General features: G+C 40.5%; 1 protein-coding gene across 1 annotated transcript; it reads left to right on the top strand.

The window, feature by feature from the left end:
* The first annotated feature begins 2,832 nt into the window (after positions 1–2,832).
* On the top strand, positions 2,833–24,156 carry LOC124595994 (proline-rich protein 2-like). Its single transcript, XM_047134981.1, has 2 exons — positions 2,833–3,516; positions 24,073–24,156. The coding sequence occupies exons 1-2, from the start codon at positions 2,833–2,835 to the stop codon at positions 24,154–24,156; spliced, it is 768 nt and encodes a 255-aa protein (XP_046990937.1).
* The last annotated feature ends 1,282 nt before the right edge of the window (positions 24,157–25,438 follow it).

Raw genomic sequence — 25,438 nt, 5'->3', positions numbered from 1 at the left:
ATGCAGAAAAGTATATCTAATTTACAAAGAAGATAGTGTAGGTGTCTTGAAGTGTACTATGTGACATTGGCAGCAATGATATATGGCATCATAAATCACAAATACTGTAACAGCCTAGCACATGTTCATAGCAACACTGCAGAGAGCAACAATGACAGCATGAAGAACCAGCATAAAGGTGTGGGAGTTTAAACAATTGGAAAATTTTATATCCAGCAACTAAAGGAACTATATGCCAATTTGGATACACAGCTTAACCAACAAAACTATCATCAACAAGTGTGGTACTCAGTACTGATGACTTAACATCAGGCATTCCTGTCAGGGACTGCTGTTACAACTTTTACAAGAAACTAATGTAACATTTACACAAAATCCAACTGCAGTGTAAATTTGGATTCCTTGACATGCATAAGGCAAGTCCTACATCACTTGGAGGGGAAAGGAAATTTCAAAACTGAAGTCTTTAAAGTAATCTGTAAGAGCACAGTTTGACAGAACTACAGGCAATGCATCATTATCCCATTTTGGTATACTCGAACATTTAATTGGGAAGCTGTTAGAGCAGTTGCTGTGGACAATTTTGAAGCAACTTTGTATTTTGGCCATGCACATTTCTGTGGTCATGGCTAACAGGGATGGAAGCTGATATTATGACAGCAGCAACACAATGTGACTAATGTGAACACATCCAATAAAGAGGAAACTGCAAATAAGAATTTTTTGTCGAGTAGTGACTTGAGTAAGAGCATAATTGGACTGGGGCAGCCCAACAACTAGGGTCCCAATGGCAGTCAAAACAAAGGAAATACAAGAAATTAAAATGGAAACAAAAAGTGGAAAAATAGGTAAAAACATCTGACTAAACACGGCCACAAATGTCCATAGCTCATTGAGGGGCTACAGCAGTGGTCTGGAATTAGTCCTCTGAAAGTGAACTAAATGGATTTTGGTCCACTCAGCTTGTGTCAGTTGCTAACAGGATGTGGCTTAACTTCCAGCACTGCAGTACCTCATGAGAAAGAAGTACTTTTATTCACTCTGTGAAGGCAGTACAGAATTCTCTGACCAGTCATTTGCACAGGAATTCTCTGACCAGTCATTTGCACAGAAGTTGCTGGTGGTGACTGCACTGAAGTCATTCCACGTGGTACTGTGTTACAATCATTACTGTATGCCTCCTACCAGATTTAAACACATGATAATGAATTTAATAATGGTTACAGAGAGCCAAGGATGCTTGCACAAGGTAGACCAGAGTGGAGAACTGCATCAAACCCCATTCGGACTGACAATAACAACAACAAGAACAACTGCAGTCCATAAACTGGGTGAGTATGAGCCTAACACCAAGTGGTGTTTACTTTACAAACTGATTTTCTGCTACATCAGTTCCATACTGACTTCCCTCCTACCTCCCTCCCACCCACCCTACCTCCCACCTTTCGCACTGCAGTTCTGCAAGTATGAAATGTCTGAGATGAGTGGCAGTATAGTTACTTCCCACTCACCAAATCTATCACTCTTACTGAAGGGTGCAGTGATGTAAGACAGATTGTGATTTAGTAAGCAAATTGAGTGCACGGTCTTGCTATTGTTAGGTAGCACTGATTGGGACAAATGACCGACAGTCGAGATCAGATGGCCTCTAACAAAGCTGTGTTTAGTCAGGCTGTGGAGGATGCATGGGGAAATTACATGATGCAGTGTCCATAGTTGCATTTTTCCTCCATTACATGAAGGAAGAACAATCTGTGGACAAAGTTCATTGCTGTAGCCCAGGATTCAGACAAGAAATAAACACGTTTTGTCCAACAGAAATTAAATGTCATATTGTTTCTTATTCTACATACAGCATGAGGAAACACATGTACTCCATCAAATAAATGCAGCATACAGACCAATTTCTATATACAAACACCATTTAGAAACTACAAATTATCCTACTGCCCTGTTTTCTTATTTGGTCATGAGAGACTTTCCAATTTGTAATTTGCCTGTGTGTGTGTGTGTGTGTGTGTGTGTGTGTGTGTGTGTGTGTGTGTGTGTGTGTGTGTGTGTGTGTGTGTGTGTGTGCGCGTGTGTGTGCCTGTGTGAGAGAGAGAGAGAGAGAGAGAGAGAGAGAGATGTATTTTGCACATTTTTGGCCGAGGCTGATGGGTGGCAATAGAGTGGGAGAGAAATGAATTTGACATAACAAAAAATAGCCCTAAAAAGGGGCACTCTTGGTTTATTCATTTCATGTATGTAGGCAGAGAGCAAGTAAAGAGAATGTAATACTCAAAATATTAAATTAAAATAAATTTATTTCAGGTACAAGGATAATGCCAACTAGAACTAGCTCAAATTTCCTTCTCTCATCTTTGATATTTTTCCGTCACCAAGAGATTTGGTGCTGGCTCTCACTGGCAGAACACTGCACAGAAGAACAAGGAAAGAATGTAAAATGTTCTCAGTCCATAACATTTTATCCAGAATGCCTCTATTTCTGACTTCAGTCATGCACCCTGGCACTGAATCTGTGAGGCATTGGACCCATTTGTCAGAAGAAACAACCCCACCGAGGCTTCAAAAAAACCAGTCCAAAAGAGCATCAGCTATAAATGGTGTGTTTCACAGCCAGTTCTCTGTGTGTTCGTGCTACTTACACACACATAATTTCCATTGTGTTCAAGTGAGCAGTCTCTCACAGCCAGTCCATTACATTAATGTCTATCTTGGACAGCTGCAGTTGAATGAGCAGACCTATACACAAGTGAATATTACTCCTGTAGCATGAATTCCCCTCCACAATATAGCATTCACACTAAATGCAGCACCACTTTCTTAAAAATGTGGGCATACGGACTGCTACTGAGGCGGGGGAAACCGACGCCCCCGGCGGGGGAAACCGACGCCCCCGGCGGGGGAAACCGACGCCCCCGGCGGGGGAAACCGACGCCCCCGGCGGGGGAAACCGACGCCCCCGGCGGGGGAAACCGACGCCCCCGGCGGGGGAAACCGACGCCCCCGGCGGGGGAAACCGACGCCCCCGGCGGGGGAAACCGACGCCCCCGGCGGGGGAAACCGACGCCCCCGGCGGGGGAAACCGACGCCCCCGGCGGGGGAAACCGACGCCCCCGGCGGGGGAAACCGACGCCCCCGGCGGGGGAAACCGACGCCCCCGGCGGGGGAAACCGACGCCCCCGGCGGGGGAAACCGACGCCCCCGGCGGGGGAAACCGACGCCCCCGGCGGGGGAAACCGACGCCCCCGGCGGGGGAAACCGACGCCCCCGGCGGGGGAAACCGACGCCCCCGGCGGGGGAAACCGACGCCCCCGGCGGGGGAAACCGACGCCCCCGGCGGGGGAAACCGACGCCCCCGGCGGGGGAAACCGACGCCCCCGGCGGGGGAAACCGACGCCCCCGGCGGGGGAAACCGACGCCCCCGGCGGGGGAAACCGACGCCCCCGGCGGGGGAAACCGACGCCCCCGGCGGGGGAAACCGACGCCCCCGGCGGGGGAAACCGACAATCGGCTAGTACTACCTGTTGTCACCACTTATTTGCCATTATGTCTGGACCCTCACGGCTGCTAAACTACTGTTTGGTCTTGGTAAGACAACTTATCTGTGAAAAAATACATTTTTTCACATTGCATTCAGATGTAGCTCTGTGGCTGCCAGCCAGTGTAACATTTCCTCACTGAGTTCCTGTTTTATAGTGGATCATAGTGCGTGCAGTACAGCTTTCCTTGGCCCTCAACTAACTGCATCATTGGAACTGGGAAGTTGGTCACTCACTACAACTGCTTCGTATCTAGGGGAGGGATTAGTTGGCTCTTACAGGCAAGCTATGTGTTATCCTGCTGTGTGCTCAGTATCTTGAGCCAGGCATTCTGCTGATAGTGCCTCCTTCAACAAAATTTTTTAAAATTCTGTTTACAGTAGGGGTAGACTTCTGACATTCCAAAGATTCATCAATCACACAGGTTGATATTTTATCCAAAGTTCCCAATACTCAGGCAACTTCCACTCCCATAGTCACCCTTGGGGTGAATTTGTATAGCTTTAAAAATGCACGTTACTACCCTTCAATATTTGTCATGTCAACACAGGATACATAGAAATTCACGACTCTGCCAGATATGTGACAAGCATGGATGGAAAGCCAAATCATCTGCATACTGCAGACGTTTGCTTAACCTTGCACAGCTTACACTGAGGACAGGCCACATATTTGAACCAAATTTCCTTAAACATTTTTGCCATTTATCAGCATGACAAGAGAGAAATCAGCATTTGACTAATATGCCATTTCTGATGACTAACACCTCTGACAATACCTCCGTTACAGTCATCCACTCACAAGCAGCACCAGAGGAATATCACAGTCAAGCAAACATTAATGGTTTGAGTTGGAGCCAGGGCATGAGTAACGACAACCAAAGGTGTATTCATTTATTTCTTATGTCTGTTACTTGTAATTAGGGTCTCAGTGATGTTCTAAGGCCTTCCATGACATCTTCCACTGATCTGTGCCCGAAACTATTGTTGCTATGATGGTCTAACACAAGACTGCAACTCACCTCGCCATCATCTTCCTTATCTTCCCCTTCTCCCTGTTCCCGTTTTCAAGCACGATATGCAGTACACTAGGACTCCCATACAAGAATAACATTGTGTGATGAAAACCTGAATAGTATTGTAAACCCCGTGAAGAAATTTGATCTCTTTTTGCTGTAAAAATGTTTGTGGAAGCGCACTTCACAATGTTGATATTGTGCTGGACTATACACAAGCACTGTAATGGAAAGTGAAGTTATAGTTTGGCACATGTGACAGATGAGATCTGATGGAATATGATCAAATGTTTTGTTGCAACACTTTGCTTACCTAGGCCTGCAACTGGATGATACTGTGAATCATTAGTTTTACTGTTTCTATTCTTTGCCATGAGGTCTGGTTTGTGTTCAAATAATTATATCAAACTTGGCACCCATTCTACATCTACATCAGTAAAGGCACATAAGTGAGTACTTAAGATGCCAGCATCCAAGTTCAAATGCATCTGGAAGCTTAATTGTTGGCATTCTTTTTTCTGGTAGTTCATAATAGATCTAATAGATTATAGTTAATATTCTCTGACAAGTAGCTGACCCAGTAATGTTGATAACTAATTTGATAATGCTGCCTGCCCATTCATTAGAGCTTTAATGGCTGTATGTAGGTGCAAAAGTACATCATTATTTGTTCACACTTTGTCAAAGTACTCTGGGAAATTTTAACCACTGCTTTAAACATTTAAGGATGGTAAGTATTAAGTGTGGTTGTAGTAGTGTGTAATATTTCTTATCATGAACTGTTAAAGGTATCATGTTTCATTCTGTCTTTTAAGAAGAGCTCTTCAAATGTTGCTTTTGTTGTTGGTTATTTTCTCTATCATAAAACATTATAACTTTCATGACTTTAGCTACAGGTAGTTTAATAAATGTATCTGAAACAGAGTGAAGCCCATACACAACAAGAGCAGCTATTTCATTACTCAGACACACAATTCCATTATTTGCATAAATGTCAAAAAAATCTGTCTCTCTTTCTAGTGAATTTGCAAAAACAATTAAAAAATGGAAATGTGTAGCTTTGAACTCTGCACCTTCAAGTTACCGTGCAATGCTTCTATCATTTCACCATGGAGAATGGATTTGGGAAGAGCAGGTAATTTTGAGGCCATAACCTTCATTCTAAATCATGCAGAGATATATTTTCAAGCTGCAAAATGAAGAATATGAGTGGCAGTGGAAAACAAAAAACTTGTTGGTAAAACTGGTCTTCCATTCTTAGTTGCTTGAATGGTAGACAGTGAGCACTTAGAATCTGAATGCCAATAAATATACTAAGGCTAAGAGTGTGCTTATGTCAGTGATTTGAACCTTCCGAGAGTCAGGTCCATAACCTATGCAGTTAAGTAAGTGATCACTAGCATGAATACTGAGTTAGTATCAGACACCTCACATTTACCACACCAATGACACTCATCTCCCCGAGATCAATCCCTGGTCTGGTTTTTATGGCACTATTGCCAAATGGTCTGATCTTTCCAGGCTTTTGTCTAATATGGCACAATTGTTTGTTTGCTGATGAGTGTACACTGACCCCTACCTCAGCACCTCAATGCCTCGAGCCATCACAATTCTTCAGAAATGAATTTAACAATACCATGGAAAGCACACAGGCACGACAAAAAAAAAAAAGAAAAAAAAAACTGTAAGAAAGTGAGCTCTCAGTGAACAAGGCCTCTGTTATATATAGATAACATACACTCACATACTCACGCAAATGCAACTCTCACACACGTGATCACACTCTCTGGCAGCTGAAGCCAGGCTGCGAGCAGTTGCACATGATTAAACAGGCAATCACGTGGGGGTAAGGAGGAAGCTGGGACAAGGTGTGGGAGGGTAACAGGGTAGAAGTGAGCAACAGTAGATTGCTGGAGATGACCTGCAGGAGACAGGACATAATAAGGTTAAAGGCAATAGCAAAGAGGGTCACACTCAAAACAGTACCCTGAGGCACACCAACTTCCTGGTAAAGGTGTCTGACAAGGCAGTACCAACATTCCTTGAAAAATCAATACTTTAAAAATACCTGAAGGACATGGGGCATGTGGCCTCAGAAGTGCCACATGTAGAGAGATCAAGAATACCCATCCTTCAGAAGGTGTTTCAGGCATTCTGCAAATTTAAAAACACTGGCAGTGTCTGATATATCCACAGAAAACCATTCGCGACACACGTTGACAAAGTGATGAGATGGTCAGCTGCAGGACGGCCTGATCAAAATCCGCACAGTACAGTGGTCAGTGAATTGCCACACTCTAGTCACTATACCAGCCAGGCATGAATTACATGTTTCATCAGTTTGCAAACACAGCTTGTGGGAGAAATGGGGCAGTAACTAGAAGGAAGGTATTTTTCCGTACTGGGCTTGGGTATGGGTATGGGAATGACAGTGTCTTTATGCTGGCATCTGGCAAACGGCGCCCTCTGCCCAGATGCAGTTGTACATAAGAAAGAGCAAGTGCTTGCCCACAAAAGAAAGGTTTAGGAACATCTGAATGCAAACATCGTCCAGCACTGTGTTGGAGGATCGATAGGAAGTGAGAGCAAGTTCTCGCCCCCTCATACTAAAGGCAGCTTGTAGCACTCGCTAATCTGTCAAAATAAGGGTACTACCCAAGCCGCCTCCACTTGTTTCTGGTGGAGGAAGGCAGAATGATAGTGGGTGGAGCTTGAAATCTCCGCAGAATAGCAGCCCAATGGATCTTGGTCCTGCAGGGCCCATACAACAGATGAGGTAGTGGAACTGTTAGAAGAACTAGTTAAGGAAATCTAGCTAGATTTTTGCTATCCTGAAGGGTGCAACGACACTGTGCATGCAACTGTTCATAATGAATGCAGTTTGCCATCATAGAATGATGGTTAAAAACATGGAGAACACATCTCTGCATGTGAGTTGAGTCACAACATAGCTCAGTCAATCAAGGCACTGGGACATGGCACAGTAAAGATGAAGGGCGAGAATGGAATATTGTGTGGTGGTAATGATGGCATTTGTAAGATACTCTACCTGGCCATCACAACTGGAGAAATTATGTTACTCAAAGGGTGCCAGGGAACAGTAAATCTCTAGTCATCCCTAGAAAGTTGCCATTTGGGTGTGCATATATGTGGGGTAGGAGTCAGAAAATGGATAGCAAATGGTAAATGGTTGCTCGAGTACGTACTAGAGACAGTGATGAGATGATGGGCAAATTGGGCAGTGCAGGAGATTTCCAGATATGGGTAGGAGTGCATGTAGTTAAAAGGAAGATGGGTACTCCCACGATAAGGCAAATTAGGTTAAGGTGACAGAAGTTCAGCCTAGAGGGCACCTCTCTGTCAGGTTCTGGGAGATTTCCAAAGAGAATGGTGTGCATTACAGTCAACGAGCAGCAGAAAGGGGTGAGGGAGTTGGCCAGTAAGCTGGATGAAGAGTGTCCATGACACGGAATGACTGAGGGATGTAAACAGTACATATGGAAAAGTTCAGGAGAGGAATGTAAAACACGGACAGGAATAGCTTCAAGCTGGGTAGTCAGGGAGAAATGTTGACTTTGAACGTCCTTCCATATGAGCAGCATGACTCCCCTCTCTCCTCCTACGATATGGAATGCCATCTTTGGAGAGAGGGAGTCAAAGCAGACTGGGAAGAAATACAAAAGCTCAAATCAGTCAGGAGGATGCAATTTTGTTTCCTGCAGGCAGAGAACTAGCAGAGGCTGCGATTCCAAGAGCAGCTGCAAGTCATCTTTTTGGATTGAAGGCCACTAATATTCCATTGGAATAATGTCATGATTAGGAAGAAGGAGGAGGAGGAAAGAGATGGAGAGGTGGCACCTCAGCGGCCATTCCTGTGTTACATTCTTGACTGCATTTACATAAACTTATGGCTCCTCTTTTTTGGTTTCTTAAACATTTTATTTTATCTGACACATTCCTGACCTTTATGATTTGTGCCACATATTGGTCCTAAACAACAAGATGTATGAAAAAGAAACCACTTACTGGATAAAGGACTGTTTGCCATGGTCATGGGAGCTGGCAAGTAAGTCAATGTAAGATCTGAAATATCACAAGAATGATCATTCAATTCTGTTTAATATACCAGAGACCTATATTAATGTTACTGAAAGCAAATCCCTAATGACAAAAGTAACTAAACAGTTACTTTGAAATCACACTGCACAATTTGTGATGCACGTGCTTAAGTACACTAAGGTAGTTTTATTGAATTACTAATCAACACTTGTCAAACATAACAAACACTATGACAAGTATACCTCTCAAAGTAGTTTACTTGGTAGTTATTTCACAAGCAGGAAAGTATTTTCAGAAGAGTTTAGGAAGTTGGATAGGCCATGAATGTATGAAGGAGAATGAGTCTGATATCATTCTAGAAAGGTACTTTGAAATGTGTTTGCAATTGCGAGTACCTGTCATTTGTGTTTGTGATATTTGCTCAAAAATGGAGAAATCTCAGTTCCCAACTGCAATCAGTAAGCATTTTAGACAACAGTAAGTGATAAGTGTCAATTTTAAGGAATATTTATTGTCATGTTTAATGAGTATCAACTATGGTGTAACACATCGCTTTGGTAAAGGTGTACATCTCACAATGTCTACAGTACCGATGAACAATGGTCACCACCACAAAGTGATTATTATTTTTTTTTTAATTCAAATGATGGCTTTAAACTTTTATACCCTTCTCTGTTGTGCATAATGTGGTGTCACCGCCAGACACCACACTTGCTAGGTGGTAGCCTTTAAATCGGCTGCGGTCCGGTAGTATACGTCGGACCCGCGTGTCGCCACTATCAGTGATTGCAGACCGAGCGCCACCACACGGCAGGTCTAGAGAGACTTCCTAGCACTCGCCCCAGCTGTACAACCGTCTTTGTAGTGATGGTTCACTGACAAAATACGCTCTCATTTGCCGAGACGATAGTTTAGCATAGCCTTCAGCTACCTCATTTGCTACAACCTAGCAAGGGGCCCATATCAGTTACTATTGATATTGTGAATCATGTACCATCAAGACAGACGTTCATCATTAATGGATTAAAGTTAAGTATTCCACCAGCTAAGTCAGTTTTTCTAAATTCGAATTTCCTTGTCCTGTTCCAGACCTCACGCCAGCCTGCGTGAGTTAAAACGCATGCATTTTGGCCTCCTCTAGTAACACCTGCCAACCACAACACACAAAATCTAGTGGAAATTGATGCAGCATATCTGCAGGGTGGGATAACGATAATTAGTTTATCGTTCTTCACAGTTCATGATGATTTCAGTGTTTTATTCTATCATGATGATGATGATACCTGGTTAGGGGGCACTCAATGGCGTGGTTATCAGCATCCACACGAATCCCCAAATTTTACATGGTCCAGCCATGCCACTTTCACAAATGATGATGGCAACACAAACAACCAGTCCATGGGTTTATTCCTTGCTGTCTCATTCTTGTTCAGCAATGTGCCTTCCCCCTAGAACTGTCAGCATCATGACAACTGCCATTACATCAGGAGAACGAAGATGAAGTCGAGCTGTCAGTAAGATTCTGTACACTAACCAATGACACATGACTTGACATTAATAATTAAAGAGAGTTACTTGTTTTAAATTAAGAGCCAGTATATGAGTGGTCTTTCAGATATTTTTTGGTTCATTTAGCAGGTAATTTAGACTTGAGATAGCATTTCAGTTAACAGTGCTAAAGAAGTTGCAAAGTTTGTGATGTCAGGAAACAGACTGCCATGGGAGATGCAATGAGACTGAAATGGAGATGAATAGGATATTAATAAAGGAGTTTATTTGATTAAGCAAGTTGGTAGTGTGCAGAGTAGCTCAGAATAGGAGGAAGTATTTTAACGGTTCAAAGCCCTGAGCTGATGAAATATGTCCTCACCCTGGGAGGAGGACAGGAAGCAGTGTGGGGTTCATTACATGCCACAGAACCAAACTTTATATGCTACTGGTGAAAATCACACTTGCTCTGCCAGTCTCATACGTGCATCCACTACTTTCACTCACCTGAGCGATGGGGCGCGTGCCTTCCTCCTCAGCAGGGCCTGATTGACAAAAAAAGAATTTGCGTGTTAATATAATAAATACTTTATCTGCACAAGTAAAACAAACTAGTGATAAACTAAGTGTGTTTCAACATGACCTGATAAAGAACAGAATCAATTGTTTCTATCTTTTAGAAAAAGTACGGATCAGTGTATAATTGAGCATCTAATCTACTCAATTATAAACAACCATCAATATTACCGAGTTCCAGAAAGCCAGAACTTTATTCCGGTTGCACGCTTGCTATCTGAAGACTGGCAGGGACAAATAAATGTTTATTGTCATCATTTCACATAATTATTGATCAAATTTTAAAATCTGATTAATAAAACATACAATCTTATGTTACACAGTAAACACAGTGTCACGTTTAACATTTAGGAACTGTGTGTAAGCTTGTTTATGCACCTTCACTACTTGCATTCATGTACCGACATTATATTCATCCAGTATTTGGCAATGAGAGCACTTGGTGTTTTGCAGAAAACTTCACCAATAATTTTAAATTATGATGAATTTCTCTCACAGATACCCCACAGAAAGTAATAGCAAAAATGTTTATCACTTACCACATTTTTGCTGTTTGTGCAGTAATAATGCCACATCAAACACATTCAATGTAACACTCCTTTCTTTACTTACAGATGGGTACAAGTAGTGAGGAGAATGAGTGGCAGGTGAGGCAGATTATTTCTCAGGTGGATTTTTTGTAGAGGTGAGACAGAAAGAAAATCTGATGCGTATGGGAACAGGATGGATTAGGAGACATAATAGGAATGAGGTGGAAGTGGGTGGAGTAGCATCTGGCTGGTGTTTTACAATTCTGCCTTATGCCACAGAACAGAGGTATGTCAGTTGCTGGCATCTGAACAGGCTTGAAACTGAAACTCACCCTCAGTGCAGCGGATCTTGCCAATGACAGCCACTGCACGGTTTCCACCCTGGAGCCATGCGACACTGGACAACTTAACAGTATTTCTCCACTACATAGCCTTTGTAGGGGAATGTGCAGTGGCTCACTAGCCAACCCAAGTTCCAGACTCGACATCAACTATCTACTTTGGAATGCATGACTATATTAATAAGAATGCGGCCCACAATATTGGCATTGCCAGTGCTACCTACAGCAGTGTTTGTCAGTTGTTACAGACAGAGTGCTCAACTGGAAGCTTCAAGAATAGTTTTCATATTAGTGGCAATCTTTTCATGCATCAGGGCATTCTCTTCCTTGCCTTCATCAGAAAGTTGTTTCATTTGCTTCATGTTGGCATGTACCATCTGTGCCACAATGAAACACTCTTCCTCTTGTCCACTCAGGAACATCTCTCTTCTAGTGCTTTTATAATTCCTTTTGTGTCTCTGGAAGCTTTTTACCAGTGTCTTGTCATCCATTAGGTAGCCTTCATCTCTGTGTTCAAGTGCTTCTGCATAGTGTTTGAATGGTTTTGCTCCGTGTTCAAATGCCTTGTGGCACTTCTTTCTTTCATCCTGGTATCTTTCTGCCTGCACCATTCCACATCATCATACCTCCTTACTGATGTCTTGGCCCAATTTCTGTATTTTTCTTCCAGGTGTGTGCCTCATGGTTGACACTGCCATCTCCTCCATGGGGATGACAGTTCATACTTTTGGCTGCTGTTACAGTCAAGACTTTTCCTCTGAGCACAGCAACATTGGAATCTAGGACATCATCAGTGCAGCTTGCAGTGCTCAGCTTAGCTCATATTAGTGACAACCTTACAGCATATCAGGAGTATTTTTATGTTGCTTGCACTTGGAAGCTGTTTCACTTGCCCAACATTATCATGTGCCTTCTGTGTTGCAATGAAGTTCTAATGTTCATGGCTACCTGAGCACATCTCTCTCCTTGTGCATGGATCATCCACATTAGGTGGGACATATGACCACGAGTGTGGGTGGCAGATGGGGCAAGGCAGCTCCCTGCTGGACTCCCTGTAGAGAGGTGAGGCAGAAAGATGAACAGATTGGTCTGGGATCAAACTGTAGTGAAAGTCTTGATGGGAAATATTTTATGAACAAAGGTACTGGCACCAGAGACAAATCTAGTGAAGAGGAAGTGATACTGTATTATCAGCCATTCTCTCCAAAAGCATTGACACATTCATCCCACATGCTTCAGTTGTTTTCACTCTACTATACACTCCCAGCACCTTCATTTCAGAGGTGATCAGCTTTCATATGTTATAAAGTAGATCATAGAAACCTTATTTCTGCTGACTGTATTCTTCATAACCACCCTCCCCGTAATTCAAAAGACAGCTCCATAAATAATTGTAAACAATTAATTCCAAGAAACTATTGAGACATTCAAGACAAAATAAGGAAAAGAAAACAAATGTCTCCAGTACACTATCTCATGAGAAAGAAGAAAAACAGTACATCAAGAGAACAGTATCTGTACATTTGTGGTGGTAGATTTCCAACTACAGTCACGATTTTGATATGATTTTCATTAATAAAGACATGCATTAATTTTAGTTACAAGACACAGACATCAGTTTTCTTCAAGAATGGGTTATCAGTGAAAATACATGTCAAATAGTATATACCTAGCAAATAATGTAACAAAGATAAATAATATCTACACTGTCTTTGCCATCCACAATTAAGCCAAAGATAGGAAGCTCCTTCTACAAAACATACTGTACTCACTTCTGTACCAACAAAGAAAAAAACACATTCTAGCATCACCTGTCAGCTTCTGGGTTCTAATTGTACATAAACTGAACAACAGATCACAGTACACAATGAAATGGGACATTCCTATGGTTATGCAGATTCTGAAACAAACATTTTGGCAGGACCTTTATGTCTGATTGACCACAGAAAGGTTAAGGGAGCCCCTGAAAATGTTAGTATCAAATAACTTATGGTAGTACTGAACGCATCAGCTATGACCATTTATAAACTAGATTCACACCCAAATATTTCCATTTAAGTTACTACCATAATAGGTTGTACAAAAAGGTTCAGTTTTGAAATACAAATCATCCTCTGTTTCTTCTACTCACATCATTCATTCATTCATTCATTGGAGTACCACTGTTTGATTAAGCCTCTTCCCTGGCTTCTCCTGGTATTCTGGTCTCAAGCTACAGGCATTGCAGCTTGTAGTCCATGTAGCCTGATATCCACTCAATGCCTCTCACCAGACTGTCACCTCAATGTTCCCCCCACTCACCTCTCTAGGATAGGAGCATGTAATTGTCTTATCCTATCTGTCACTCACTCCATCACTACATTTGTCACTCATCTCCACTACCTCCCCACTACGTCTCCTACTCCTGCCTGTTCCTGTCCATTTTTCTGTTTCCTTTTCCCTCCCTGTAATTCTCAGCACACATATTTCCACAGCTATATAGGTAAACTTTGTATTTCTGTAAGTCAGTAAATACTCGCCCCAAATCAAAGTCCTCAATATTCAAAAACATAAATATATTAAAATATATTGTGATTTCTGGATTCTAATTAAATTGTGTATGGTGGACTGACTAAGGGGTTGCAGAAATCACATAGATAAGAACTATAAACCCACTATCCAATCAAAATACCTGGGCACCCTTATGTAACGGGCAACTGAGCATTTTAATTCAATGAGAGGTGGAGCAACTATTATAGGAAGTGAAATGATAATTAAATGGACACCCTAGCTGCAAACAGGCGGTGATGTACTTCATTGGGGAAATGTTGAAAATGTGTGGCCCGACCGGGACTCAAACCCGGGATCTCCTGCTTACATGGCAGACGCTCCATCCATTTAATCATCATTTCATTTCTAGCAAAGCTGCATGGTTATCCATGGCAATTGTTCTTTCGGCAACAGATACTGCCATCATACATATTATAGGAAGTGGCAGGTAATACTGTTTTGTAAGCAGAATTCATCAGTCAGGGATCTGAGTACACTGAACATGGACTTTTCTTTGCATTACACCTGAATAATTAACACAGGGATGAATTTCAGCCCTTCCAAACTTGCCCAAGTCAGCTGTCAGCGATGTGACAGTTAAGTGAAAATGTGAAGGAACAACCAATGCTACATGAAGTCCAGGCACACACAGTATGCTGATGGACAAGTGCTTCTATCATTGTGGTAGGAAATAGTAAAAACCAGCTTGCAGTTAGCTGCTGCAGTCACTCTTCAGTTTTGAAGTGCAGCTAGGAGCCCGCTAAGGAAATGGCTGTGTACAGGGAGTTAGAAAAACTGGTTACAGTGGCTGAGCAGCTTCTGGAAACAACATTTCTGTTCAACATAAAGTCACACTGACTGTAGCATAAAAACCCATGACTGCTGTTGAGTGGATGAGTGGAAACGAGATTTGGAGTGACAAACAGTGCTATACTCCGTGGGTATCTGACGGAAGAATTTGAATAGAGTGACTACTCAGTGAACATTATCCGCCATTAACTCTACTGCCAACAATGCAGTGCAGAGCAGGCAGTGTAACAATATGCAATTTCTCCTCTTTAACTTGTTCTCCCCTTATTGTACTTCAGGATATGATAAATGCAGAAGGGTAAGTACATATTTGACAGTATTGTGTACAATACACAGCAGAGGAACAATTCACAGACAACGACCGATTTGATCAGCTCAACACTTGTACCTCTCATGGATCAGCATTGTTAGGCAAAGGCTTATAACCAGTGGCATTCCTGAAGAAGGCTTGCCTGCCGATGTTCCAACCTGAAAGCAATGGATCGTCTTAGGGATTAGTTATAAATGGCATTTTCACTCCATACCCTGTGTCCAATATTTCTACCTTGTCTGGTATCAGCTATCTAGGAAGAATGGGATGGCATCCACCCACAGAGATTTCGAAATGTCAAAGTGTCCCCAGAAGAGTTCAAGTCCTCAAAGGAGAACACAAAATCTTAATGTCCACTAATAGGTGTCCAGATACATTTGATTCTCTAGTGTACAGAGCAGGAATGTAAGCCTGCCACAGTGGGCTCTTACTCTTACTCACCAGGTGACTTCGCTGCACCTGCAGTACTGGGTCCAGCCTCTGGTGACCGTAGCCGCTGTTGTTCTGCACTGGATACTATTGTACACACAGAGAGAAAACATCTTTCAAGTACTTTATGTTCACTTTAGTGACATGCTCTTAAATTATGGCTGCGATTGAGGGTAAATTTGCGTATTTTATCATGGACAATGATGTACTGAGGCTATAACCAATCTCAGAAGCCATAGTTACAAAAAGAAATCCACATTCATGGCATATAGGAAAAAAAATTTAAAAAACTTTGGACTGTGTTCACTGGGCACCATGTTCACAGACTGTGCTTGTATGTACCACTCCAGAGGAGAGATGCACATATCAATGACTTCTTATCAATGAATGCCATTTTGAAAGAAGTTTTGTGTACACATTATGAAAAGAGCAATAGAAAACAACATGTCAAACATAAATGTACAGATATTGTTCATTAGTGTTATTTCTATTTTGTGTGTGGTGACTTACATCAGGGGACAATATGCACCTTCAGCACTGTACAGCTATCGCAGCAGCTTTGGGTGCCAAACTACATGTGTTAAAATAAGTATTCTGTGGGGTCACCACACTGTCCTGTAAAGCAATAGGCTGCCGAAGGAGTTATTTCAACAACTGATGTATGTTGTGAGACACAGAAGAGGAACCTTCAAAATTATTGTGAGTGTCTCTTTTATACTGAATGAAGGTGATCTTTTAGTGTAGTTCATGAGTGTGATGATGAAGGGAATAAATAATTTGTTAAGTCAAAAGTGACATAGTAAGTTATTTATATAAATGTGATGCGTCAAAGGCATCAATTTTGAATTTTAAAGTAATTATAACAGAGTTTGAGAAGAAGTATAGAAGATAAGGTACAGAATATAATACATCATTGTATTAAATAATTACACCACATGACACCTGACTGCAGTGTTAGGGGACAAACGACATGAAAGGGAAGCTGTGTTGACAGAGGAGTGAGACAAGTGTCAGAGTCCTGCACAACTGAGTAAGCGAGCACAAAATGTGAGATCAGGAGACCACAGCCTAACTTGATAGGCTGCCCACCCCACCTGTCATAGACATGCACAGAAGTTGTGACTGAGCCTTATACAATGTACAGATATAGTTTAAGTCCTTTTGGTCACACATATTATAAACTTGCCAGTCAGTACTATAGGCAAAATGTCAAAGGTGGTGGTGTATGCATTTATCTAAATCCCAAGCTTAAATTTAAGTTAAGATATGAGGCTAAACCATTAATCATAGAAAAGAAAGTAATTGTTGCAGCAATTTGCAGATCACCATCTGGAGATACTGAAGTCTCTCTTAAGAATTTGGAAGAAATGCTAGACATTTTTCTCAAATGAGAACTCTGCCATAATTCTTTGTGGTGACTTTAATATTAATCTATTGGTCCAGAGTTCAGTAAAATACAAGTTTTTAGACATACTAAAAGCTTCAACTTGTTTCCCCACGTATCAGCTCCCACTAGAACAACAGATTCCAGTGAAAGCCTAATAAATAACATCTTCTCAAATGTGGTCACACATGAAGTTGCAGTTACAAATGTGAATATAGGATTATCAGAGCATAATGCACTAACCTTTAATCTCACTGCAACTCCCAAGGAGGGGAAAATAAAAAGGAGTACAAACGATTTTTCTCTACTGAAAATTGTAATCAGTTCAAAAATAATGTTAAAAATGCAGTTTGGCCAGAGGTCTTGGCACAAACAAACACAAAAGATGCTTACAATACATTTGCTTCCACTTTTATGGCATACTTTGAAATGTGCTTCCCAAAAAAGCTTTTGAGTTACAGATCATCTGGATCCAAAGGGACCTGGAGTACATCCGGAATTAAAACATCAAGTGAAACCATGATATTACTAAGTTTAAAGTTAAAAACATGTCATGATCAGCAGTTTGTTGAGTATGTGAGAACATACAAACAGACTTACCGCAAAGTAATATCAAAAGCAAAATTATTAAGTAATGATAGATTAATAAGGCAGGCTAGTAACAAGTCCAGAATGATGAGGTAAAAAAAAAGAAAAAAATTTGGGTCAAACTAAAGAACAGGAAATCCATCTTAAAAATAATGAAAATATCCCCATAGAAAAAACGCCATGGCAAACAATGTAAACAATTATTTTGTTAATATTCCCCTTACTTTAAGCAACAATTAACAGTGATGTCTCCAATGGTAAATACCAGCATGATGGCAATCCCATCAGACGAGCATTAAGTTCTAAAAGTCATTAAATGCTTGAAATCCAAATTGTCCTCTGGTTTGGATGATGTACCTGTATCAATAATTAAAAAATTGCTCCACGTGTTGTCGAACCTATAGAGCACATAGCAAACTTGTCCCTTAGTGAAGAGATATTTCCGGATAAAATAAAATCTCTAAAGTGATAACTCTACACAAAAATGGTGACAGACATAAAATAGAAAATTACCAACCTATATCTCTCCTCCCATACTTCTCCAAAATACTTGAGGAATTTATGAAAATCAGGGTTACAAAATATCTAGAAAAACATAAACTAATAAATAATAGTTTGGACAAGAAGAGAATAGAAGCTTTCGAAATGTGGTGCTACAGAAGAATGCTGAAGATTAGATGGGTAGATCACATAACTAATGAGGAAGTATTGAATAGGATTGGGGAGAAGAGAAGTTTGTGGCACAACTTGACTAGAAGAAGGGATCAGTTGGTAGGACATGTTCTGAGGCATCAAGGGATCACCAATTTAGTATTGGAGGGCAGCGTGGAGGGTAAAAATCGTAGAGGGAGACCAAGAGATGAATACACTAAGCAGATTCAGAAGGATGTAGGTTGCAATAGGTACTGGGAGATGAAAAAGCTTGCACAGGATAGAGTAGCATGGAGAGCTGCATCAAACCAGTCTCAGGACTGAAGACCACAACAACAACAACAATAAATAACAGTCAACATGGCACAGTACAGAAACAGCCATATTGCACAGAAATAGTAAGAAATTTTGAGTCAAATAAACAGGTTGTTGGAATTAATCTAGATTTAGCCAAAGCCTTCAATACTGTGAACAATGTAATATTACTAGGGAAACTTGAAGCAATATGCATCAGGGGTACCGTTAAAAATTGGTTTGAATCCTATCTGCAAAACAGGTCACAAGTTGTTGAGCTGAGGTCATCCAAGAATCTTCACAATTTTAAACCCATATCTGAACCAAAACAAATTTAAATAGTTGTTTCTCAGGGCAGCATTCTGGGCCCATTGTTATTTCTAGTTTATATCAATGACATACAGGCTCCAGACAGCCCAGCCAAAATTCTACTATTTGCAGATGACACGAGCATCATAATTAGTGATAAAAAAGAATCACTGTGTACTACAGCAGAAAAAATGCTCTCATACATACAGTCATGGTTTTATTCAAAAAGGGCTATCATGCTCCAATGTATTTACATCAGAGACAAAAATGGTAAAATAGGTCTAAGCAATAACCACACATGTAAATTACTAAGAAAGTACTTTGATCAATTTTTGAACTGTAGATAACTGAATTGTTACCTAGAATTTCCAGATATTTGAGGAAAACATGGAAGCAGATCTACCACCTACAGCAAACAAACAAATAACCAAACAAACAAAAACCCTGAAAAACAACAAAGCCAGTGGAGAAGAAATAAAATCATCTCAACCATAACTGGTGTCAAGCAGAAATGACAACTAACCTTCAGATTATGTCTGAAGAAATATGGGAAACTGAAAATATTCCAGAAGACTGGAAAGTGGCTCCTATCCATCCTGTGCACAAAAAAGTCATAGGCATTATCTAAATAATTGCACAGGTATGTATCTGTTGCCAGTGGGCTGTATTATATTTTTAACAATATTACTAAACAAGGTAGAAGTAACACTTGACAGCCATTTGGGAGAATATCAAAGTGGATTTAGAAAGATCGAATCTGGCTCAGAACAGAATTTCAACTTTTAGTCCATACGAATTTTAAGACATAGTTTTAACATTTACAGGTTTTAGAAAAGCATTTGATTGACAGGTAAACAGTGGGTAAAGTGACTCAAGAACTTGGCATTACACTAAACTAGCAAACCTTATTCGTGAAACACCCACACACTGAAGCATAAATAAAGTTTTGGTGTGAAACACCTAAGGCACTCAAAATAACAGGTGAAATGCAGGGTGACAACATGTTTCCACGCCACCTCAACTGCATCTTAGAGGAAATAGTAAGATAATTGAAACAAAAGGCAAAGAACATAAGCTGTCACAATGAGACTGGAGACTTCAGGAAAAAGAGATACTGAAATTCAGTGTCTAGTATTTGCAAATGATTATGCCATTCTTTATAAAAATATAACAAATTCAGAAATACAAATCAACCTCTTAGATGGAATACGTAACAAAGCAGCTTTAAAAGTTTCTGTAGGAAAAATGTTTTAGGGCAAACATAAAAAAATGACCCAGAAATCCTAGTAACAGGTAATGAACTGATAAAGAGGGTTTATAAATTTAAATATTTGGGAGGAAAGATTCAAGGCAATGGCTTCAAAAATATTAGCTGTAGACAAAATAGTATGTAAAATGGAGAAAGCATATGATATAAACATGAACATTTACAACAAGGTGTGTGTGTCTAAAAATTTGAAAATACAGCACTACAGCACAGTAGTAAAACCAGAATGTCTCTATGCAAGTGAATGTTTAATGTTGAATTATGAGTTACACAAACTTCAAGTCCTAGAATTAAGAATCATTTGAAAAATACTCAGGCTGCTAGGAAATCCATGAGCAGATTGTTAAGCATCTTTGGGACAAGATGTCAACAACAGGACAGATTCAAGTAGTTAGGAAAGATTTGGAAAGAAATACAAGAAAAAGACCCAGCAGAATGATAGGATTTCAAGAAGAAAGTGTTGCAAATGGAAGCATTCCAAGGCAGGAAGAAGAAGAGGAAGACAGGGTCAGAATGGTCTGAGGAAGAAAAAAGGATAGATAGTGAAGACGAAGGAAACCTGGAAGAAGAACAAAGGAGGAAGCATTGAAATTAGTATGTGGTCATTAGATACCCCAAACAGAAAAACAAAAAGAAGAAGAATGTCTGTGATGTCATTAATATGAAACATCAATATCAAGGGCCCCACACACTTCCTTGGAGCACATCTACAGTTACATCTACAATGTTCCATACAGTTCTATGCAGTGTCCTATGTACCGATATATCTTCAGCCTTGTCACGAAGCTCATTTCATTTGTACATATTTTTTATTTAAACCACCCACCATCAATGCATTATGATGTTGGTACATCATTAGAACATTAAATGTTGGGAGCAAAAACAGAGAGACATCTTAAGTGAACACTGTGCACTGTGTTATTGTTACTTATGCAGCCGATACCAATAATGTAAGAGTGAGCACACAATGTATGCTTTAAGTCAGCCTTTCCCATCATTGTGTTTTGTGTTGTTGGGGGCATTACATGTGATCTAAGACAAGTTCATATGCCTAGGGATCAAAGGATACAGTTGTCTTTTCCACCATTTTTACGAAGTACATTACCTTGTTCTCACTTAATGTGGACACATTCTTTTAGGTAAATTGTCATTCTATGAATATTATGTTGACACAAAGCACTGCTACATTTTAATTTAAAATGGCTAAGTCGGCAAAATGAGAACAGTGGAGTTTATGAATATGTGGTTTCAATGGTAACGTTTTCACCATGTATGGGGATAATGCCATGGGACAGAGCATGGCAAGGAAAGATATTCTAATTTAAAGGATGAGTGTTTTGACATTATTGACCCTCCATTTTCAGAAAGACCTTCAGCATTTGATGAAGATCGTCTGGATGCATTAATCCACGATGATGCACATCATTGCACTCAAGAACCAGAAAATGTGATGAAGTATGACCATTCCGTCACTGTGCAGCATTTGAATACAAAGGAGAAGGTTCAGCAATAAATCATACGGGTACCACATGCCAAACCATATAAATCAGTGGTTGGCCGTATGTACATTACCCTCTTGCTTGTTCTTGATTAGTGGGTGAATACCACTGACCATTTCTAACCTGTATTGTTACTGATGACTAGAAATTTTGTTTTTATGCTAATGTAAGAGAAAGAACGGAAAGGAATGCTTTAGTCCAAACAGAGCAGCAGTGCCACATAGACATTTGAGCATCCACACAAGATAATGTTATGGATATTGTGCAGAGGTCCGGTGTTAGAATATTGCTGCGGGGTGTGGGAGCCTTACCAGGTGGGATTGATGGAGGACATCGAAAGGGTGCAAAAAAGGGCAGCTCGTTTTGTATTATCACGTAATAGGGGAGAGAGTATAGCAGATATGATATGCGAGTTGGGATGGAAGTCATTAAAACAAAGACGTTTTTCATTGCGGCGAGTTCTATTTATGAATTTTCAATCACCAACTTTCTCTTCTGAAAGCGAAAATATTTTGTTGAGACCAATCTACATAGGTAGGAACGATCATCAAAATAAAATAAGAGAAATCAGAGCTCCAATAGAAAGGTTTAGGTGTTCATTTTTGCCATGCGCTGTTAAGGAGTGGAATGGTAGAGAGATAGTATGATTGTGGTTGGATGAACCCTTTGCCAAGCACTTAAATGTGAATTGCAGAGTAATCATGTAGATTTAGATGTAGGTGACCATGTGGTGTACTACGAGTTGCTTGCATGAGGTGAAACTTTCCTGTTGGTATTTATTGTCAACAACAGACATCTTGCAGATATAGTTCCAGAAAAACATCCAGGAAGACTGTGTGAAGTGGTGCTATTCCACAGTAACAGTCACCAGCATTCTGCTAGACTGGCAACAAACACTATAGAACAACTGGGTTGAGAAGTCATTTTGCACCCACCCTTTTCATCTGATCTTGCACCCTCAGGTTTCATCTTCTCTGCTCTCTGTTCAATGATCTTGACATACTTCCTTTGGAGTGAAAATACACTTTGAACATGGCTTTTTGCTACAAAACCAGTTGATTTCTACAGTTGTGGATCCAGAAAGTTATCCTAACAGACTGAAGTGAACAGCGAAACAAATTATATTATTTATGATGATTTAAGTCTCCAGTATGTATAGTCTGACTTTCTTAACTTTTAAGAAAAACTACAGTGTTATGCATCAGCCTAAGACGTTCGATTGGCCATGAAAGGGTTAATCTGGAAATAAGCAGTAAAAGGCTAAGCCAGGAATTACATTGTTGCGTTCTGTCCCTCTGCCAACCAGATAAATTGTCATAAACCTGCAGGCCAACTGCGTGAGGAGTTGTGGTGGACAGATTTAATGCAAATGTCATAGAGGTGATGGGGTGGCAGAGGGTGTAACATAGGAGGTACAGGTACAGGTACAGGTACAGGTACAGGCTAGTACTGAGGGAAGGATTGTGAAACTTAAGTTAAGGGGAACTCCAAAATTTTCAAATTAGGGAAGCTGGTATGGGAGTAGAGGGGGCGAGAGGAGTATGAGATGGGTCTCGAGAATGCAGTACACAAGTTGTGAAGCCACCAACAAGTCAGCCACCTTGTACTCAGTAGCATGTTGTCACCGGGTAGTCAACAACACTCTTGGCAGGCGGGGGATTGAGAGTAACTGTGGCACCCAGATGGGTCAGGCTATTTCACACATCAGTCAGGTGGCAAAATTCATTACTACTTATCGTAGTGTGCCTATTTGTAATGTTTGCTTAACATTACAATGACAAATTTCTAAATGTCAATTTGGTACTTAAAAATTTGTCTTTTTTCTCTTTGACCACATTTCCCTCACAATTTACCACAGTACACATTTTCAATGCAACTGCACATTTGTAACCAATCTTTCGTAGTTACAATAACACCGCCAATTTTCAGTATGAATTATGTATGACATAATTAACATCCAGTGTTAAGTTATAGTATAGAGTTTTTAAAAACTGTTTCACAAAAATTATTTAGCACACCACCAATGGAATATTAATGTCAAAGAAAAAGATGAAAAATAAAGTACCACATAATAAAATATTAAAGTCGTAACTTTAATGTGTAATTAAGCTACTGAAGAAAGCAAATATCTCACCTGCCAACAGCTCCTCCATCCTCAACTTCTGCGGCATCTGTAAAAATATTAAGAAGCTGAATAACTTTACATCAACAGAATTTGAGTGTAAATCAAACATCTTGATATGTGGCAGTGGTTGTCTTCTCACTGCACATGCTCATTTTAATGTCAAGAAGTTGCTAAATTAAAATAGTGATGGAGATAAGGAATCAGGTGCTGTGGCATGTACATACATGTGGAATTTTATAAAAGTGAGATTGATGAAAACTGCATAATGATCCAAGTGAAGAACCACAAAATATTTTAATTTTAATTGTCTGAATTCATTACAGCTGCCATATACAGCCACTGTCACAGAGAAGGACAAAGGTGCCCACAAAAAGCAAGGCAACATTGGTGTTTGGAGGCTGGTGTAAGGACACTGCCAGTGACCGAAATAATGGTACAGCTTAGTTTGCTGGAATGAACACCCCTCATGAAAGGGGAAAGGAATAAGAGGCCATTATAAAATTACAGACTGTCACAGTTAGGAGATAGAGAAATTATGTCATGTACAATTCTGATAGTGTCTCCATTGGATTTCAAGTTACTGAGAACCAGCAGATCCCAAAGTGATGAGCCACAGCAGTTCACGTAGCACACGTCGCAAATGACATGCCATGTAGTGTAGCAGAGTTGTGGCTGCTTACAACTATGTGACTCACTTTCTTTTGTATTAGTAGTGTGATGTTGATAGGAAGCCATAAAGGCCACATGAATACCGAGAATCCTGATCGAAACACTTTAAACTATCTGCAAGTACTGTAATGACTGCATACCTACAAAACTGGAGGACACTGGCCTCAACAATACATTATGATTTTATGAGCTTTTTCTATTTAGGGGTGTACTAACCTGTTCCAGAGTGTTGTTGTGTTAGAGTAATTCTTCATCAAAGTTCATATTTTGGATTCCAACATGCTAATAGCTGCCCCAGTGGTAAGGAGGTTTAATGTGTCGAGGGTATGCCCACAGATACTTAACATGCGTGGCCAGCACATAAGTTTTCATTTCAATTGAGTCACACTACCCTGTTAGGGAGCTTCTTACAGATGCAAGCAGTTTGTTCAAGGTACATTGTTGGTTAGGGTTTGGATAGTTATTTTCTATGTATTTTGTGTTTATTAGCACATGCTCAGTTAGCCCCCAAACTACACTGAATAGCTCTTGTTGTTCACACTGCTACAGCAGACTGCAATGTGATTGAAATATAGCACTGTAGGCATCCAAATCGCTATTGATGGCATTCTCCTGTAAAAATGCATCGGTGGCAACTGGCATCAGTGTATCAGCCTCACTGATTTGTACCTGTACACACAGAACAAGTGAGACTTGTGTGTTTCATAGTGAATGACTAGTGGAAGCCACTTCATACTGTGGACAGTGTTAAGGTGATATGCAGAAAAGTATATCTAATTTACAAAGAAGATAGTGTAGGTGTCTTGAAGTGTACTATGTGACATTGGTAGCAATGATATATGGCATCATAAATCACAAATACTGTAACAGCCTAGCACATGTTCATAGCAACACTGCAGAGAGCAACAATGACAGCATGAAGAACCAGCATAAAGGTGTGGGAGTTTAAACAATTGGAAAATTTTATATCCAGCAACTAAAGGAACTATATGCCAATTTGGATACACAGCTTAACCAACA

This window comes from Schistocerca americana, chromosome 1, assembly GCF_021461395.2.
Source record: "Schistocerca americana isolate TAMUIC-IGC-003095 chromosome 1, iqSchAmer2.1, whole genome shotgun sequence".
In the NCBI taxonomy this organism is placed as follows: domain Eukaryota; kingdom Metazoa; phylum Arthropoda; class Insecta; order Orthoptera; family Acrididae; genus Schistocerca; species Schistocerca americana.
This window is presented reverse-complemented; position numbering and strand designations above follow the sequence as displayed.